This window comes from Salvelinus alpinus, chromosome 30 (assembly GCF_045679555.1).
Source record: "Salvelinus alpinus chromosome 30, SLU_Salpinus.1, whole genome shotgun sequence".
Classification (NCBI taxonomy): Eukaryota; Metazoa; Chordata; class Actinopteri; order Salmoniformes; family Salmonidae; genus Salvelinus; species Salvelinus alpinus.
In genome coordinates this window covers 44,009,063-44,025,024 of record NC_092115.1, presented here as the reverse complement: position 1 = coordinate 44,025,024, position 15,962 = coordinate 44,009,063, and the positions used below count along the sequence as shown (strand labels likewise).

General features: G+C 43.1%; 1 protein-coding gene across 5 annotated transcripts in view; it reads left to right on the top strand.

The window, feature by feature from the left end:
• LOC139560486 (calmodulin-regulated spectrin-associated protein 2-like) overlaps positions 1 to 15,962 on the top strand; it is a 75,896-nt gene that overhangs the window by 33,608 nt on the left and 26,326 nt on the right. For 4 of the 5 annotated variants that reach the window (XM_071377307.1, XM_071377311.1, XM_071377309.1 and 1 more), the window contains 4 exons: positions 4,017 to 4,205; positions 6,607 to 6,696; positions 10,998 to 11,030; positions 12,239 to 12,380. In XM_071377307.1, the coding sequence (XP_071233408.1) occupies positions 4,017 to 4,205; positions 6,607 to 6,696; positions 10,998 to 11,030; positions 12,239 to 12,380 (454 nt within the window). The remainder of the gene's footprint in view (positions 1 to 4,016; positions 4,206 to 6,606; positions 6,697 to 10,997; positions 11,031 to 12,238; positions 12,381 to 15,962) is intronic. The other variant, XM_071377310.1, reaches the window with a different exon arrangement.

Below are 15,962 nucleotides of genomic sequence, written 5' to 3'. Positions count from 1 at the left end.
TGCCACATCTGGATTGTACAACATCTGCCCATTATTCTTAAACAAATTCTTCATGCTCTGTCAAATTGGTTGTTCATCATTGCAATACAACCATTTTCAGGTCCTGCCATAGATTTTCAAGATTCCAGCATACCCATAACATGATGCAGCCACCACTATGCTTGAAAATATGGAGAGTGGTAGTCCTTAATGTATTATATTGGATTTGCCCCAAACATAACACTTTGTATTCAGGACGAAAAGTTAATTGCTTTGCCACATTTTTTGCAGTATGCAGGATGCATGTTTAGGAATATTTGTATTCCGTACAGGCTTCCCTCTTTTCACTCTGTCAATTAGGTTGGTCTTGTGGAGTAACTACAATGTTGGTCCATCCTCAGTTTTCTATCACAGCCATTCAACTCTAACTGTTTTAAAGTTACAGTGCCTTGCAAAAGTATTCACCCCCTTGGCGTTTTTCCCAAAAAAATTCATTACAACCTGTAATTTAAATGGATTTTTATTTGGATTTCATGTAATGGACATACACAAAATAGTCCAAATTGGTGAAGTGAAATTAAAAAAAATACTTGTTTCAAAGAATTCAAAAAACTTCAAAACAGAAAAGTGGTGTGTGCATATGTATTCACCCCCTTTGCTATGAAGCCCCTAAATAAAATCCGGTGCAACCAATTACCTTCAGAAGTCACATAATTTGTTAAATAAAGTCCACCTGTGTGCAATCTAAGTGTCACATCATCTGTCACATGATCTCAGTATATATACACCTGTTCTGAAAGGCCCCAGAGTCTGCAACACCACTAAGTAAGGGGCACCATGAAGACCAAGGAGCTCTCCAAACAGGTCAGGGACAAAGTTGTGGAGAAGTACAGATAAGGGTTGGTTTCTAAAACAATATCATAAACTTTGAACATCCCACGGAGCACCATTAAATCCATTAATAAAAAATGGAAAGAATATGGCACCACAACAAACCTGCCAAGAGAGGGCCGCCCACCAAAACTCACGGACCAGGCAAGGAGTGCATTAATCAGAGAGGCAACAAAGAGACCAAAGATAACCCTGAAGGAGCTGCAAAGCTCCACAGCGGAGATTGGAGTATCTGTCCATAGGACCACTTTAAGCCGTACACTCCACAGAGCTGGGCTTTACAGAAGAGTGTCCAGAAAAAAGCCATTGCTTAAAGAATAAAATAAGCAAACACGTTTGGTGTTCACCAAAAGGCATGTGGGAGACTCCCCAAACATATGGAAGAAGGTACTCTGGTCAGATGAGACAAAAATTTAGTTTTTTGGCCATCAAGGAAAACGCTATGTCTGGCGCAAACCCAACACCTCTGATCACCCCAAGAACACCATCCCCACAATGAAGCATGGTGGTGGCAGGTTCATGCTGCGGGGATGTTTTTCATTGGCAGGGACTGGGAAACTGGTCAGAATTGAAGGAATGATGGATGGCGCTAAATACAGGGACATTCTTGAGGGAAACCTGTTTCATTCTTCAGAGATTTGAGACTGGGATGGAGGTTCACCTTCCAGCGGGACAATGACCCTAAGCATACTGCTAAAGCAACACTCGAGTGGTTTAAGGGGCAACATTTAAATGTCTTGGAATGGCCTAGTCAAAGCCCAGACCTCAATCCAATTGAGAATCTGTGGTATGACTTAAAGATTGCTGTACACCAGCGGAACCCATCCAACTTGAAGGAGCTGGAGTAGTTTTGCCTTGAAGAATGGGCAAAAATCCCAGTAGCTAGATGTGCGAAGCTTATAGAGACATACCCCAAGAGACTTGCAGCTGTAATTGCTGCAAAAGGTGGCTCTACAAAATATTGACTTTGCGGGGGTGAATAGTTATACACGCTCAAGTGTTCTGTTTTTTTGGTCTTATTTCTTGTTTGTTTCACAATAAATCATATTTTGCATCTTCAAAGTGGTAGGCATGTTGTTTAAAGCAAATGATCAAAAAATCTATTTTAATTCCAGGTTGTAAGGCAACAAAATAGGAAAAATGCCAAGGGGGTGAATACTTTGGCAAGCCACATGGTGAAATCCCTGAGTGGTTTCCTTCCTTCCCGGCAACTGAGTTAGGAAGGACCCCTGTATCTTTGCAGTGACTGTGCAAGCGGCACCATGAATACTGGGTGTATTAATACACCCAGTCAAATTGTAAATAATAACCTCAACATGCTCAGTCTTTTAGTTTTTTTGAGCCATCTACCAATAGGTGCCCTTCTTTGGGAGGGATAGAAAAAGCCTCACGATCTTTGTGGTTGAGTCTGTGTTTGAAATTCACTGCTCGACTGAGTGGACCTTACAGCTAATATATGTGTGGGGTACAGAGATGAGGTAGTCATTAAGAAATCATGTTAAACACTATTATTGCACACAGAGTGAGTCCATGCAACTTATTATGTGACTTGTTAAGCACATTTTTACTCTTGAACTTATTTAGACTTTCCATAACCAAGGGGTTGAATACTTATTGACTCAAGACATTTCAGCTTTTCATTAAAAAATAAATAAAAATAATAATAAAAAAACATAATTCCACTTTGACATTAGAGGGTATTTTGTGTAGGCCAGTGAAGAAAAAAACGAATCCAATTTAAATTCTGTCTGTAACACGACAAATGTGGACTAAGTCAAGGGGTGTGAGTACTTTCTGAAGGCACTGCATTATGGTGTATCAGATGAAGCAGTTCTTCATTCTTGAAAGGGTGATGTTAGAAAATGCATGCGATCTTGGATCATTTTTTGAGATACTGAAACCTATAAAATAGTAATTAGAATATCTATTAAATTTATGGCTTTCACCAAATTCTAGCTGTATGTTAAATGTGTAATGTTCCATGAGGACTTGGTCTGTAGTGACATTGTACAAACCTACTATATTTGCTGGCAGTGGAGTAGAGGAACTGGGATGGGCTTTAAAGAACAGAGAGAGAAAGCACAGAAAAGTTGGTCAGTTGGTCTCTCTTTCTTTCTCTGTCTCTGTCAGTCTCTCTCTCTCTCTCTCTCTCCTTCTGTCTTGTCTGTCTGTCTCCCCCCTCTCTCTTCCTCTCTCTCTCTCTCTCTCTTTGGAAACACAGGGCCACACTACGTGTAAACAGTCTCTTATATAAGCGTCTCTATGGGGTCATGAATAGAGGTCTGTGTGCCAAGTTCTGCCAATACGTTGCTGTTTGTGTTTTTGTGTTTCTCTGTTTTGTTGCTTGGTGCTGTTAGTTGTGCGTCAGTATTTTAAAGCATAGTATTGTTGGAATAACAGAGTAAGTTCACTTCGAGGTTTCCTGTAGGTTGTCGCGAGAGTAGGCCACTAGCTCACAGAGACTCCTTCTGCCTTAGTGTATTACTTCATATACATACTAGCTTGTTACAGAGTAATGACGTACGTTATTACACCAATAGTTATTCTGATCACTTCGTAATGTAGCACGGTGTAATGTAACATGCAGTATTTAATCAACTGATTGGAGAGCAGCTCTTCTTACCACAGTAGTAGCCATCTGACTCCGTGCTGAACGGCAGAGCTGACCTGTGTCACAGGCAGGAAGTAAACACACACACTAGAAGATGTTAGAGTGGACCAGACCTCTGGAGAGGCAGGAAGAGGAAGGGGAGGGAGAGCTGCTAGCTGTTCTGACCGCCCTGGAATGTGATTGGAAAGGCCATCAGAATGTCATGCTTCGTACTGTTCTAGTCAGACAAACACACTAAGTCACACATTTACACGGTTCCCCATTTAGAACTCAAGTGACATTCGTTAATATTGTCATAAATACTGAAACGTTTGTTTTGTACCAAACATGCCCGGGGTTTTTATGTGACCTGCATTTGACCTTAGATGGGCATCTATTACCTTTTTATTTCGGCGTGACTGGAAGAGGGAACGGGGATGTCATGTTTTCTGTGAAACATTGATGATGGTGTCCTCTCTGAGCATCCATTCTATCACCCATCTCTGAGAAGACACGGACCAACATGGACCATTCTAACACCGTCTCCCTTCCCCAGAGTTCCCACCTGGCTCTGATAGACACTCTGATGATGGCGTACACGGTGGAGATGGTGAGTGTGGAGCGGGTGATGGCCTGCGTCCACCGCTACTCCTCCCCTCCCAATGACCTCTCCTCCCACCCCGACGGATACATCAGGGACCTGCCCTACGACACAGAGGACGCAGTCACCACCTGGATCAACAAGGTAGGGTACACACACGCACACACACACACACACACACACACACACACACACACACACACACACACACACACACACACACACACACACACACACACACACACACACACACACACACACACACGCACCATTAGTATTGATGCTAATGTTGATAGCGTTCCACTCATTGGCATCCCAGTAATGTCCCAGCATCAGTAACATCCTAAAGAGTACACACTCTGGCTCCGTGTTGTCGGCTACCATGTTGACAACATTCCTCCCTGCTGCGAGCCCAAGGCCAGACGGATACACACATGCAGACACGCATGTACACACACGCATGCTTCACACACAGATTCACATGCTTACAAATATAGTCATGGAAAAATGCACACTCATGCAGACATAGGCGAAAGCCCCACAAACGATTATGTTAAAACCGCAAAATCACAGAAAAACACAGCTATATTTTCCAGCCAAAGACAAGAGTCACAAAAAGCAGAAATAGAGATAAAATGAATCACTAACCTTTGATGATCTTCATCAGATGACACTCATAGGACTTCATGTTACACAATGCATATATGTTTTGTTCGATTAAGTTCATATTTATATCAAAAACCTCAGTTTACATTGGCGCCATGTTCAGAAATGCCTCCAAAATATCCGGAGAATTTGCAGAGAGCCACGTCAAATAACATAAATACTCATCATAAACTTTGATGAACGATACATGTTTTACATTTAATTAAAGATACACTTGTTCTTAATGCAACCGCTGTGTCAAATTTCAAAAATCTTTACGGCAAAAGCACAATATTCAATAATCTGAGAACAGCGTTCAGCCACAAAAGGAAGCCATACAATTACCCACCAAATTGTGCAGTCAACAAAACTCATAAAAAGCATTATAAATCTTCACTTACCTTTGCTGATCTTCGTCGGAATGCACTCCCAGGACTCCCACTTCCACAAGAAATGTTAGTTTTGTTCGGTAATATCCATAATTTATGTCCAAGTAGCTACTTTTGTTAGTACACAAATCCAAACGCTCGTGCAGGTCCAGCCGAACGTCGGACGAAAACCTCAAAAAGTTATATTACAGGTTGAAGAAACTTGTCAAACTAAGTATAGAATCAATCTTTAGGATGTTGTTATCATAAATATTCAATAACGTTCCAACCGGAGAATTCCTTTGTGTCTATAGAAGTAATGGAACGCAAGTCGATATCGTGTGGAATGCGCGTGACCAGGACCTGGCTCTCTGCCAGACCACTGACTCATTCCCCTCTCATTCAGCCCCACATCACAGTAGAAGCTTCATTCAAGGTTCTACAGACTGTTGACGTCTAGTGGAAGCCGCAGGAAGTGCAAACAGATCCATATCCTACTATGTTTTCATTAGGCGATGAGTTGAAAATCGACCAATCTCAGATTTCTCACTTCCTGGTTGGATTTCTTCTCAGGTTTTTGCCTGCCATATGAGTTCTGTTATACTCACAGACATAATTCAAACAGTTTTAGAAACTCCAGAGTGTTTTCTATCCAATACTAATAATAATATGCATATATTAGCAACTATGACTGAGGAGCAGGCCGTTTACTCTGGGCACTTCTGTGCACCTTTGATCCAAGCTACTCAATACTGCCCCTGCAGCCATAAGAAGTTAAGTTTTGTTTATGTTTGTTGTACACGTACAACTTCACAACAAGGCTTAGTGTCACGCCCTGGCCATAGAGAGGTTTTTATTCTCTATTTTGGTTAGGCCAGGGTGTGACTAGGGTGGGCATTCTAGTTTCTTTATTTCTATGTTTTCTATTTCTTTGTGTTTGGCCGGGTGTGGTTCTCAATCAGAGGCAGCTGTCTATCGTTGTCTCTGATTGAGAACCATACTTAGGTAGCCCTTTTCTCGACCTGTTTTTGTGGGAAGTTGACTTTTGTTTAGGGCACTTAGCCTTGAGCTTCACGGTTTGTTTTTGTAGTGTTTGTTGTTTTGTTCGGCGTCATCTTTTATTCAATAAAAGAAAATGTACGCTCACCACGCTGCACCTTGGTCCTCTCCTGTTAACGGCCGTGACACTTAGAGCCAGAGCGCATCATTTATGAGGTTATGAGAGGTTGCAATGTTTTTCATGGGCTGAATGATGGAAGTCATAGGACTGTATTTTTAAACGACATTATGGTAAATTTAATCTTGCCACCAAGAATGTTTAGTCTGTCACGAGAGACTGTAGTCGGTCTCTTTCTTTCTCACTTGCACACACAAAAACAAGACCTCTCCATTCATTCCCCCTTATTCCTTATTGGTAATGTGACCTTCAATAATATCCATTCTTTTTCTCCAATCTCTCTATCTGTCTCTCTATCTGTCTCTCTATCTATCTGTCTCTCTCTCTCTCACTCTCACTCTCACTCACTCACTAGGTGAATGAGCACCTCAGGGAGATTCTGGTGGAGGAGCAGAGGTTGAGAGAGAGCTCCTGCCCTGAGAGCACAGCTACTGCATCACAGAGGGTGAGTACTGACAAGCACACACACACACTGACACACACGCTCTGACTTCTCTCCCTCATTGCCCTCTGTTGACATGGTCTGATATAACAGTCTAGACAGGGTCTCCCAGGCCCAACAGCAAGGGTCCCTCGCATATCTCACCAACTCCACTAGTACGAACTGACCATATAGATGCAGACAATTGTTTTATTTCCGTCTCTCTTGCTCTCTCTCGCTCTTGCCACTTTCACTCCTCTCGCTCTCGTTTTCTCTTTGACACAAACAAACACACACACACACACATTTCCCAAGCTAACAGAAGAACAGATGAGCTCAGTGTCATGTCAGCTGTATAGAGACATTGGCAAGAGGCTCTGCTGCACTACTGTTAGAGAGAGAGAGAGAGAGAGAGAGAGAGAGAGCAGCAGAGACCTACACAACACAGAGCAAGCGAGAGAGAGAAAGGGGAGAGAGAGAGAGCAAAATAGAGGGCAACAAATAGTGAGATAGGGGGAAAAAAGTGGAACAGAGCAAGACTGGGGGCAAGACAGAGAGAGCATCAGACAGACAGACAGACAGAGAGAGGGCAACAGAGATCGAGTGGGACAGACTGCACTGAAGGGACAGTAGTTATGTAAGGCCTATGTGACACTCTGAGTCATCCCTCTGGTCTACTGCTGACAGTACAAAGAGACACGAGAGTCCTCATCTCACCCACAGTGACCTGTGTCAAGTCACGACCCTGTCTGAGAGGTCAAAGATCAAACCTAAAATGTTCTTTAGTGGCCAGATCAAATCGCCTCATTGAAAAACAGTCAACTCACTGTGATAACAAAGAATATAATCACAAAAAAGGTGGTAACCCAGCTAGCACGTTTCCTGACTAGTAAAACTATTAAAAAAATATTTAAACATCTGACAACAGAAGTGAACATGTTCTGGGAAGGTTTATTTTTAGTTTGCAGGGAGGTTCTGAGAACATTTTACTCTTGTTCCTTGAAAGTTTTCCCGCAAGGTTTTACTAACGCTCTGTGAACGTTAATAACACTTTAGGTTATTTGGAGGTTTTTGAATAATGTCCTTAAAAAACTTTCACTGAAAGTTCCGATAACACTGTTAATAACACTGCAAGCTTATGTTGGGTTCACTTTGTTGAACTCCAAGCACAGATAGGAAACATGCAAACATTTTTTACCTATTTCTGCTCTCTATCCATAGAATTAGTCCATGCCATGTTTTTTTTTTACGCATACATAGCTGTTTTAGTCTATTCAAACAGACCTCATTTCAAAGAAAACACGCATTCATTAACATCAGGTAGGGCCAATTAGTGGGCGCAGCCAACACACCTGAACACACTTAACAAGAGTGTATATGTAATGTATACGGAATGTATATGTTTTTCTTAGAGCATTCTCCGAATGTTACTCAAGTTTTGTGGTGGTTTTTGTGGAACGTTTTCTTCATGTTCTGAGAACGAAATGTTTCAAATGTTTTAAATAACATTTCTTAAAACGTTCTCTGAACTTAAAAATGTTCTCGTGGTTTTTATGGAAAATGTTCTTAATATTCTCGGAACAATTTGAGAACATGGCATGAAATAAAACCATGAGGAAACCTGTACGAAATGTTATGGCGAAGTACTGAAATTCCCGCACAAGAAAGTTGTTTCTTAACGTTCTCGGGACAATTTAAGAACGTGACTTTAAAAAGAACCACGAGGAAACGTTACAGTATGCGAAGGACTGAAATTCCCACCGAATAACTTTGTTTCTTAATGTTCTTTGAGCTATTTGAGAACATTCCTTATGTCAAACCAGTTGGAGAACATTAACAAGATGTAAATTAAATGTAACTATGATTTAACTTCTAGTAAACATTCTTTTAAAGGAATTAAATACCAAAAAAAAAACGTTTTTTTGTCAAGTTCCTTAAATGTGTTCCAAATGTTCCAAAGCCAAGTCACTATCAGTTAATTAGAGTTGCCTCTTTGTTAATTCTCCTGCCCCGCAAAAAACGTAATGTGAAAAAGTAGATTTTCAGTCCGGGCCTGATATTCTAAGAGTTGATTTGGGTTGGGTCGGTTGGGTCGGGCTTATGGTTTGAGCAACATTGCAACCTATGTTTGAGATCAATGCCTGGCCGTGGCTGTGTGAGAAGCGAGCCTGTATCTCTGAATGAGAAGTAGATTCACTTTAAATGATCTCTCTCCTTTTCTCTGCTCTGATAGACCTGAGTCTGCAACTCTCATCTCTTCAGCGTTGGTCATTTTATTTCCTTATAGAATCATAGCTTCAGCACCCCATATAAATTGAAATGAATTTGCTAGAGTTATAGAATAACTACTGTCTGTTCAGAGAGAAATTAAGTAATTCAGAATAGCCTACTACACCATGAGAAGGCCTGTAATTTAGCCACAGAGGATCAATAACTTATTTTTTTAAAAGCCTAGCTGTGGATTGTGTGCAGCCCAATAACAAGGCATAGCCTACAGTTGGGAACGCACTGCAAATCTGTCAGTGAACAGCACGCAGACAAAACAGACCTTTCCCAATATTTCAAATACAATTGCGGGAAAACACAGGTTGGAAAGCAAATGGCTCCTGCTGAAAAGAGAAGACTAATCTGTCTGCTGTAGGCTCCCAAAATATTTTGATCAACTTCCAAATATTGTTTTACAATGTAAAACAAGAGAAAGATAGGCTTTTGGCACGAACGCATCGGCCGTCACCGGCGAGTGAGCCGCGCATCATTGGGTGAGTCAGTGACACTGTAAAGCGTTTGTAGGACTATAATTTCCTCCTCATATTGCAGCCTACATTACGCGTCTCCACAAGACACGGGTGTGTTGTTGATCTCAGATGTTCGGTTTGTCGGTGTCAAAGTAGCCTGTCATTTCCATCATTTGGGCGGTATGAAAGATTCTGCCAAAGTCTCCAGTCACGTAAAATGACGCTGAATTGCGTGAAATGCGTTTATAAAAAGGACACGTTTTCCCCTGACCCTAGGCTATTAAAAATGGTCCCCATGTGTGTAAGTTCTGGAAGCACCTCTTACTGCTCTGTGCAAATGCAATGATATGCATGCAGTGCTTTATTATAAAGGGGATTTTTCTTTTATGCGTTCCGGTCAGTCAGAGCTTCCCAGGTCGCCCCCTCTGGCGTTCACTTTTTGTTCTGGCACCTCTCGGATTTACAAATGAACCACGGCTCGCACCAAGCTCAAAGAAACATATGGTTCTCAGAACTTTGTGTTACCTGGGAACTTCCCTGTCAAAAAAAATCATTTGACTTACCTGGCTAAATAAAGGGGAAACAAACAATACATTTCCTTTGACTGTTTCCTTTGGCAAATGTTGTGAGCATCTTGTGACCGGAGCTTAACTCCGTTAAGCTGGGGAACTTATTGAGAAGCCGCACGATTACATCAGGAGCCAAATCACATCAGACGACCTTTTATCAAAAAGTTACTACTCTGCCTATGATATGATAAGAGAGAGATCTTATCACACACACACACACCGATACCTTCCTTCCCACACATACCACCCTTTTCAAAGTAAAAAATGAAGGGAGGCCTTGACGTGCTTGTTAGCCTCAGCCAGAGAAGAACTGTACGCTCCTAATAAACTGCTAGGGCACATGCTCTGTCAGAACCAACTCTCTATCACTGCCTTTATCAGGGTCAACACTGGACAGGGATGTCTGTTCACTGGACAGGCCACACTGTAAAGAGGGTCTTACGTCCCAAATGACACCCTTTTACCTACATAGAGCACTACTTTTGACCTGAGCCTTTATGAGCCCTGGTCAAAAGTAGTGCAATAGATAGGGAATAGGGTGCCATTTGGGAAGGGGACGAGGGCGTCGATTTAGTGTCACAGCTTGAATACAGACAACAATCCCTTTCTCAGACGAAAGCCTCAGACCGTCTCGGTTTAAGGGCCACGTGTGTGACTGTGAAGAGTCTTTGAACTTGATCTGATGACAGAGCGTGTGTTGCGAAGCGATCGGAGGGGGGTACTCTTTCAGTTGTGACAAAGGAGACACTCACAGTAGCTGCTGGGTAATTTGATATTGAGTAGGATGCATAGGCAGTCTATCAGCTGCAGCTCCATACGTCCCGTTGGTCTGGATGGAGAAGAGTCACTGTGTGAAATTAATTGACACATGAACCAATGTTTATTTATTTTTTTAATCAAGAAGACAGAAAACATGTCCCACAGGATGATGTGTGTGGATACAGTAGACCTGAGCCTTCCTAGGCCTAATGACTCTCCCCTCTCTTCCTCTTGTTGGCATCGTGTCCATTGTTATCTGAAGGCTCCAGACAAATGGTATTGGAGACTGGTACCTGTAAGTCCATCTATCAGCCTTTCCCTCTCCCCCAGACCTCCCCTTCCCGCAAACTCCCCAATCCCTTTCCCCTGGCCCCTTACCCCTACCCTATCCCACGTACAGCCCTGTCTATCACCCCTACCCTCCACTGATGTTCCGCCCTGTTCCTTCCCTCTTACCTCCCATGTTGTTTGTTAGAACGACCGTATAACATCTGTATAGAGATGCTCATACTGCACCACAACGCCAGGACGGCGCAACCATACGCAAACAGCCCGCTCTATCACACGAAATGCTAAATCACACACCGGACGAAACGCAACTCGACACCCAAAGCTCTCCTCTCTCTGCTTGAAAAATGGTGACCACTCTTTCCCCGGGTAAAGTAATGGATGCCCGGCATGTTCCTTTTATTAAAGGGCAGACTGGGAGCGGAGAGGGGAACCAGTCGTTGTACTGGTGCGGCCCCAGTGTGTTTTATAGGCTCTGAGAGAGACACATCTACAACTATAACGTATTCCCTCTTGTCAGAACAGCTTATTAAACTGTAAATCATCACCCTGCCCTTATCCTCACCCGAATCATTAAGGGTGGAAGCTCAAAGTGACCCCTGGATCAGAACCTGATCTCACCTCCATCCAGTCAACACTGCAGGACACCATAGTACAGGAGATTTTATATTGGTTGGATACTGTGGCACAGTAGATTTATCTGGTCGTAACAGTTCATGTAGGAACATGAGACGAGTGTAAATCGCTAGATGATATAGGGACATTCAGACTCAGTCACACCTAAGTGTAATTACAGTACACGAACTCCAAACCCAGTGGAAGTGTAGCCTTGGTGCCTGACTGTTTTTCGCATTCGACAACGATACAGGATCTTTGCCGTAGAGGACAATGTCAATGTAGCCTGTAAAGATGGCATTGGTCGATCCGTCAAAGTCTCCACAGTCTGTTTTCTTTGCATGCAGCGACACCCTACTACCTGTTTAGTTGAGTCTGAACCCTCCAATGCTTGAATAACCCCAGACTAAACTACTGTATGAGGTGTGTGTGTGTGTGTGTGTGTGTGTGTGTGTGTGTGTGTGTGTGTGTGTGTGTGTGTGTGTGTGTGTGTGTGTGTGTGTGTGTGTGTGTGTGTGTGTGTGTGTGCGTGCGTGCGTGCGTGCGTGCGTGCGTGCGTGCGTGAACCGTAATCTCTCTCTGTTGTTGCCATGGCTGCAGGCTCGCTATAGGAGGGAGCATGCTAAGCAGAGGACAGCTCCCTCCCTCCCCCTGGTGGACAATCTGCTAAAGGACAACACAGACGGCTGTGCCCTGGCCGCACTCGTCCACTTCTACTGCCCAACGTCTGTCAGACTGGAAGGTACAAGAGGGTTATCATACCACGTCATACCTGTAGCCTCCTCTGGTCGGCCTACTTTATACTAATAGTTTACAGTAACAGCATCTGTTATAGCTCACACTCACTCAGAATGGTAAGTACATTAGTCTGCCGTGACACAAGTGATTGACCAGAATCTGATGAGCATAGGGGCATTCATTCACAGCAAACTATATATTTTCTAGAAACATGATAGCTACAAGGTTACATTATGCATACAACAACTGTTGAAGTATTACAGAGGGACTCTTTGGGCACAGAATCATCTTAGGGATCAACAAATGATTGTAAATGGAAAGAATGACCAGTACTATCAACAGCTATATTGTTTTAACCATCACACATACAGTACTTATTGCAGGGTTTTTCTTATTTCAAAAAATAAATAATTCTACATTGTAGAATAATAGTGAAGACATCAAAACGATGAAATTATACACATGGGATCATGTAGTAACCAAAAAAGTGTTGATGACAGATTTGCACACTCTTGGCATTTTCTCAACCAGCTTTGTGGGGTAGTCACCTGGAATGCATTTCAATTAACAGGTGTCCCTTGTTAAAAGTTAATTTGTGGAATTTCTTTCCTTCTTAATGTGTTTGAGCCAATCAGTTGTGTTGTGACAAGGTAGGGGTGGTATACAGAAGATAGCCCTATTTGGTAAAAAACCAAGTCCATATTATCGCAAGACCAACTCAAATAAGCAAAGAGAAACGACAGTCTATCATTACTTTAAGACATGAAGGTCAGTCAATGCGGAACATTTCAAGAACTTTGAACGTTTCTTCAAGTGCAGTCGCAAAAACCATCAAGCGCTATGATGAAACTGGCTCTCATGAGGACTGCCACAGGAAAGGAAGACACAGAGGATAAGTTTATTAGAGTTAACTGCACCTCAGATTGCAGCCCAAATAAATGCTTCACAGAGTTCAAGTAACAGGCTGTATCACATCCGGCCGTGTTTGGGAATCCCATAGGGCGGCGCACAATTGGCCCAGCATCGTCCGGGTTTGGCCGGGGTAGGCCGTCATTGTAAATAAGAATTTGTTCTTAACTGACTTGCCTAGTTAAATAAAGGTTAAAAAAAACAAAAGAAACAGACATCTCAACATCAACTGTTCAGAGGAGACTGAATCAGGCCTTACACCAGGAACGCACAATCCCTCCATCAGTGCTCAGACTGTCCGCAATAGGCTGAGAGAGGCTGGACTGAGGGCTTGTAGGCCTGTTGTAAGGCAGGTCCTCACCAGACGTCAATGGCAACAATGTCGCCTATGGGCACAAACCCACCGTCGCTGGACCAGACAGGACTGGCAAAAAGTGTTCTTCACTGACGAGTCGCGGTTTTGTCTCACCAGCGGTGATGGTCGGATTCGCGTTTATCGTCGAAGGATTGAGCGTTACACCGAAGCCTGTACTCTGGAGCGGGATCGATTTGGAGGTGGAGGGTCCGTCATGGTCTGGGGTGTTGTGTCACAGCATCATCGGACTGAGCTTGTTGTCATTTCAGGCAATCTCAACGCTGTGCGTTACAGGGAAGACCTCCTCCCTCATGTGGTACCCTTCCTGCAGGCTCATCCTGACATGACCCTCCAGCATGACAATGCCACCAGCCGTACTGCTCGTTTTGTGCGTGATTTCCTGCAAGACAGAAATGTCAGTGTTCTGCCATGGCCAGCGAAGAGCCCGGATCTCAATCCCATTGAGCACGTCTGGAACCTGTTGGATCGGAGGGTGAGGGCTAGGGCCATTCCCCCCAGAAATGTCTGGGAACTTGCAGGTGCCTTGGTGGAAGAGCGGGGTAACATCTCACAGCAAGAACGGGCAAATCTGGTGCAGTCCATGAGGAGAAGATGCACTGCAGTACTTAATGCAGCTGGTGGCCACACCAGATACTGACTGTTACTTTTGATTTTGACCCCCACTTTGTTCAGGGACACATTGTTCCATTTCTGTCAGTCGCATGTCTGTGGAACTTGTTCAGTTTATGTCTCAGTTGTTGAATCTTGTTATGTTCATACAAATATTTACACGTTAAGTTTGCTTAAAATAAACGCAGTTGACAGTGAGAGGACGTTTATTTGTTTGCTGATTTTATAAATATATGGATGAGCAATGTCAGAGTGGCATAGACTAAGATACAGTAGAATAGTATAGAATACAATATATACATAGGAGATGAGTAATGCAAGATATGTAAACATTATTAAAGTGACTAGTGTTCCATTTATTAAAGTGGCCAATGATTTCAAGTCTGTGTGTTGGCAGCAGCTTCTCTGTGTTAGTGATGGCTATTTAACAGTCTGATGGCCTTGAGATAGAAGCTGTTGTTCAGTCTCTCGGTCCCAGCTTTAATGCACCTGTACTGACCTCGCCTTCTGGATTGTGGCGGGGTGAACAGGCAGTGGCTCGGGTGGTTGTTGTCCTTGATGATCTATTTGGCCTTCCTGTGACATCGGGTGCTGTAGGTGTCCAGGAGAGAAGATAGTTTGCGTTTTGCAGACTGCACCACCCTCTGGTGAGCCCTGCGGTTGTGGGCGGTGCAGTTGCCGTACCAGGCTGTGATACAGCCTGACAGTATGCTCTCAATTGTGCATTTGTAAAAGTTTGTGTGGGTTTTAGGTGACAAGCCAAATTTCTTCAGCCTCCATTTCAGTTTGTCACTTTCCACCTTCTCCACCGCTGTCCCGTCGATGTGGATAGGGGGGTGCTCCCTCTGCTGTTTCCTGAAGTCCACAATCATCTCCTTTGTTTTGTTGACATTGAGTGAGAGGTTATTTTCCTGGGACCACACTCCCAGAGCCCTCACCTCCTCCCTGTAAGCTGTCTCATCGTTGTTGGTAATCAAGCCTACTGCTGTGTCGTCTGCAAAGGGTGGCTACTTTGAAGAATCTAAATCTAAATGAATCTAAATGTGTTCATTTGTTTAACACTTTTTGGGTTACTACATTCAATATGTGTTATTTCATAGTTTTGATGTCTTCACTGTTCAAACCTTTGACTGGTACTGTACATACAACTGAACAGTGATTTTTCCGACAGTTTGACCTCCCAATCCGTTCTGAGACAATGACCCCTGACCCTGATATGACTCCAACTGACAGGAATACCCCTTATCACCATGACTGCAGTCTAACAGACTAGCTTAGACTAGCTACAACACAGAATAGTTAACACACACACACACATACAGAGAGAGAATAGCTTATCCACTATCCTGCCCAGTAGATATGATATGAAAAAATGCTGTTGGAAGGAAGGTTAGCCCCCCAGTGATGAAGTCAATGTTTACAATTTCATCAATACTTTCAAAAGGGTCCATAAGGTTCAGGTTTATTCAATGACACATGTTATTCAGTGGTAATGGTGTCAATAGAAGACGCCACGGGTTGTGGGTTTTGAATCCTGCTGGGGCTACCCATACGTCAAAAAATATATGCACACATGACTGTAAGTCTCTTTGGATAAAAGTGTCTGCTAAACGGCATATATTATTATTAAAGTATTAAACCTGAGGGGTTTACATGACATGAGAGAGAGAAGGAGTCTGTTGAGACAGTACC